Source organism: Pocillopora verrucosa, chromosome 6 (assembly GCF_036669915.1).
Source record: "Pocillopora verrucosa isolate sample1 chromosome 6, ASM3666991v2, whole genome shotgun sequence".
Taxonomy (NCBI): domain Eukaryota; kingdom Metazoa; phylum Cnidaria; class Anthozoa; order Scleractinia; family Pocilloporidae; genus Pocillopora; species Pocillopora verrucosa.
This window is the reverse complement of record NC_089317.1, coordinates 14,914,160-14,919,159: the sequence shown is the minus strand read 5'-3', so window position 1 is coordinate 14,919,159 and position 5,000 is coordinate 14,914,160. Positions and strand designations below refer to the sequence as shown.

The 5,000-nt window shown below is 37.1% G+C and overlaps 1 protein-coding gene across 1 annotated transcript in view; it reads right to left on the bottom strand.

The window, feature by feature from the left end:
• Positions 1-660, bottom strand: part of LOC136281896 (uncharacterized) — a 798-nt gene extending 138 nt beyond the window's left edge. The window contains exon 1 of the mRNA XM_066168934.1: positions 1-660. This exon is cut by the window's left edge and continues 138 nt beyond it. Within this exon, the coding sequence (XP_066025031.1) occupies positions 1-660 (660 nt within the window).
• Between the last annotated feature and the right edge of the window lie 4,340 nt (positions 661-5,000).

Here is a 5,000-nt window from a genome sequence, read left to right as displayed (position 1 = left end):
AAGATAGCTAGGCGCAACACCGTGAAGAATCTTAAATGTAACAAGGAGAATCTTAAAATCTACGCGCAAGCGCACTGGTAGCCAGTGGAGTTCTCTTAGCAAAGGAGTAACGTGACAATACTTAGGTGCACAGTAAACCAATCGAGCACTGGCATTCATGACTCTTTGAAGTTTCTTAATTAGATACTCAGGAGCACCGTACAATAAACCATTACAGTAGTCAAGCCTGCTTGTGATGAACGCGTGAACAAGCCTCACGGTGGACTCACGAGACAAATACTTCCTAATGTGCCGGATATTGTACAAATAATAAAACGCGCTAGCACAAGTCTTAGTCACATGAGTCGACATGTCCAGATGAGAATCGAACCAGGTGCCCAAATTGCGCACTGAAGAAACAGGCGATACCTCAGCTTGGCCGATCTTGATCTTGTCAACGGACACCTTTGATAACTGTCGTTCCGTGCCAATGATCAGGAACTCAGTTTTATCGTCATTTAGCATTAACTTATCATCTCTCATCCAAGCGCGAACGTCACGAATACAGTTCTCAATCGCAATCACAGCATCAGCCTCGCTGGTCTTAACAACGGGATTAAACGATATATATAGCTGTGTATCGTCAGCGTAGGTGTGAACGGATGGCAGATGAGATTTCATGATGTCAAACAGCGAACTCGCGTAGATGGTAAATAAGAGGGGGCCCAAACAAGAACCTTATGATGGCCCTAAAACCCCGCAATGGCCCTAAAACCATGTCTTGAGGGACTCCTGATGTCACAAAACACTGATTTGATAAAACACCCTCTAAGGCTACCCTCTGTGTTCTCTTAGTGAGAAACACGTGGATCCAGGACAACAAGCTGCCCTGAATTCCATAATGACTTAGCTTATAGAGCACCCTCTGATGAGGTACTCTATCAAAAGCTTTAGAGAAATCTAATATAAAGGCATCAACCTGTTTCTTGGAGTTCACTGCACTAATTAGGTCATGTATTGCCATTATAAGTTGGGTTTCACCATTCCTCCGCTTGCAGAAACCATGTTGAAAATTACTCAGCACATTATGATCTTCCAGGTGCTTCCAAATATGATGACATATAATATGTTCTAGTATTTTAGATGTTGCTGAAGTAAAAGATATTGGTCTATAATTACTTGTTAGAGATCTTTTCCCTTTTTTGAAAATTGGAACCACATCGGCTTTAATCCAGTCATTTGGTGACTGACCCTGATCTAATGACTATTGAAAAAGTGAAGCCAGGATGGGTGCCAGCTCATTTGATAGCTCTCTCAGAATATACGTTGGCACACCATCTGGCCCATTAGCTTTATCCACATTAAGAGATTCAAGAAGTTTCTGGACACTTAATGATATCACTATTATTTGATTCAAATTTGGGCATCATAGACTAGGATCTAAACTAAGTAAAGTATCGAGATTTTCTTCAGTGAAAATAGAATGGAAATAATCTTTAAGAAAATTAGCTTTACTATAATTATTGGATACATTAGTATTATCTTCCTGTAATGTGTTTATCTTGTCTTTTAGATTGAACAAATCTCTCACATTTCTCGGGCTGTTCTGAACTAGGTGTTGCAATTAAGTTGTTGATATAATCATAATATGCCTTATTAAGTTGTGTCTTGTAAATCTTACGAGTGTTCCTGTATTTAGTTTTATCACTTACTGTTTTAGACTTTTTCCAAACGTTGTATAGTCTCTGAACCTTTCTGTTCAATCTCTTCAAACTTGTGTTAAACCAGGGAAGATTATATCTGGTATATTTCATCTTAGATGGAATGTACTTCTCTGTAAGGGAGATCAATTTAGTCCTGATAATGTTCCAATTCTCCTCAACTGATCTGGTGTGGAAGTCTTAAAGGAAGGATGAGCCAAATTTAAAGTTCCAGTGGAAAACAGGAAAAACTTTCCTTTTATGTGGCCTTGGTCTTCTAGGTGTGAGTAAAGTTTCAATTCTTACGATATCATGATCTCCAAAACCAGGTTGGACTTCAGTGGCGTTTGTAGGGGTGGAATTTGAAGGAAAGAACAAATCTAAGATTTTCCCATCACGAGTTGGATCTTTTACAACTTGATTTAGATTGTAAGTAAAACACAAGTCTAGCAATTTCTCACAGGCTGCAGAGTATTGACTGTCCATTGCAATAGTATTGCTTCCACAGCATATGTCTCCTCCAAGGTTAAAATCACCACAAAGAAGGATGGAAGAGTTCGCTGGCTTCTTCTGGAATTTGGAGAAGGAGGAGTCAAGTTCATTTAATGCCTCAAGTGAGCTATTAGGATTATAAAAGGCATCAACGTACACATGTTTCTTATTCGTGAGTGAGATCTTAGCCCAGATTAGCTCACTATCAGAGGAAAGGTCGCCAAGTTCTTGACATGTCAGATCTTTGACTGCAACTAAAACCCCTCCATACCCATCTGGTCTATCCTTTCAGAAAACTGAATGACTAGGAGGGAAAAATTCACAAGTTGGAATGTGAGAATTAAGCCAGGTCTCTGTTCCGATTATAACATCTGGGTTTTCAATTTCCATTGTTACTGTTACGGTCACTGTTGCTGTGTCTGTCTTTGTCACTGTTTTTTCATTGCAAATGTCATTGTTACCATTACTACCCCTGTCACTGTTAGTGTCAGTGACACTGTCAGAGTCTTAATCACTATTTCTGTCAGTGTCATTGTCTCTTTTACTTTCTGAAGTAAACTCGAAGCGTGTGTCCATGAAAGACCAACTTCTTTATTGCAAGCCCCAAAACACGTGGTATTTTTTACCAGCAAGGTATCCGAAGTACGGTTACAAAAAGTATCATCCTAAGACGTACGTTATGTAACAATGTAACCATAAAATTATATAACAAAGAAATCTACGTCACCCCCCTTGTTTAAAAAAAAAAACAGTTCCTGTTAGCATGAAAATATTGTTTCCTAATTATGGTAACGGCAGTAGATGGAAGATCCACTAAGGTCTGAGTCTATATAACGAAATTAAAAAAAACGAAAACTGCAGAGGTTGTATACAATACAATACAATTTATTTTATGTCGGTAACGTAGGGGGTGGTTACCCAATCCCCCGAGCCTTAGGGGGCATATCCGGGAATTGGCTTGATGTGGACTTGGTCTCTGGAATATTGTGTTCCGATTGCATCGTCTTCTACCGTGTGAGATCGCTGTCCGTCCACTGAAACAATCGTCCCGCTTGACCATCGGGCCTTCTTTAATAATAATAATAATAATAATAATAATAGTAATAATTATAATAATAAAAATTTATAAAACTCTCTTGCAGTAACTTACTGAATTAACGAGTTATAATAAAATGAAAACTTAATAAGAACAACTATGTACATTTCTGTATATGTTAAGTACAAATTATACACACCACGCCAGAACATGCATCACATTTGTTAAAAATGCTTAAAAAATACTTAAAAGTGAAAAAGTCTTCGGTGCGCTTCGTTCTACAGGTAGTAACGTTCCTGTAAAAGTACCATCGTAGCACTGTACTGTAGCACTGTTCAGCAAAATGGCCCTTCTTTTTGCATCTGTTCTCATAGTGTTGAGAATGTTAGAATGAGAACTGTATACTGTCTAATCCTTCATTCACAACCAAATGTCCCTGATGATTCTTATGCCTTGTAACTTTTGAAGTAACCCAGATGAATATGGAATGGAACGCTTTTTTAAAGTCAACAAAAACGATCCTGACTGTCTCATTATTAGCAAGTGCTCTTCTTCAATCGTTAGTTATTTTAACAAGTAACAGTTCTGTAAAGTGACCTTCCTTGTACACCTGTTGTTGAGGATTGCTGAAATTGTGAGTGGCAATATGTGATGTAATTTAGGAAGATACACTTGACTCCATTTATTTACAAGAAACACTGAGTTACGAGTTAGGGCGGTAGTGACAACAACAATGGGGTCAGCGCTTTAAACACAGACAGAAACAAAGGAATAATAGCTGTTTTTGCCAGCTTGTTCAATTTTAATGCAACCTCATCAGGACTTCAAGCAGTATTTGACTTTAATTTTGCTAAGGCGCATTTTCAAGTGCAGTTTCAGTTTCAAAAAAGTAGCAGATTGCACCAGTTATGGGGGTACAGATAAAATGACAGCTATAAATGGATCACACTGTTTGTTAAAGTATTTAATTCTGAGATCAGCAGGTAAGATTATTTCTGATACAGATTACAACCAAAGATAAAAAATAAAAATTTACGATTGTAATATTGGAATTTAGAAGAGAGATAAAAACACAATAGTAGCAGTATGAGAATTTAACTTTAAAAAACATATTGCATGCTGAACTAATTATAAGATTGATTAAAAGATTTCAATGAATGAAAAACTTTATTTAAAGAGAGAGACGCAATAATGTATTACAGTTTTCTAACTTATGGCTCTCAAAATAAATTTTAATAAATATACAAGAGAAACGATATTTAAAGTAGAATAAACTTTTAATACGCAATAAAATGGTAAATATCTTAATTGACTAAAAACTTTAAAACATGTAAAAAATTACAAGAAATATAATAGCAGCAAATCGAGCACAGTAGATCCTCTAAGTGCTCAGCAGAGGATAGGGGTGAGAGAAATAGATTTTGTAATTTAAATTTAAGAGAGGAGGGAGAAATTTGAATGTTGGTGGAGAAGAAGAAGTAGAGAACTCTTTTAGGTCAGAACTAAGTTCATTGAGGAATTTAGTAGCACTATAGGCAAGTGTGCGTTTCCCAGAGTTACCATGTGGGTATGGTACCTTTAAGTCATAGAGGGAGGCTCTTGTATAACGGCCTAAAGGTCCACGCGAATCAGAAAGAAATTGAAATCTGTTCCTGAGGCAATTAGGAGCATTCAGATTGAGGAGAATGCTGAAAAGAAGAAAATGTTTCCTGTATTTAATGAGATAAAAAACGGGGATCCACTTCAGTTTCAAAAATAAAGAAAGAGAAGCCAAAGAGATGTCGGCATCAAGG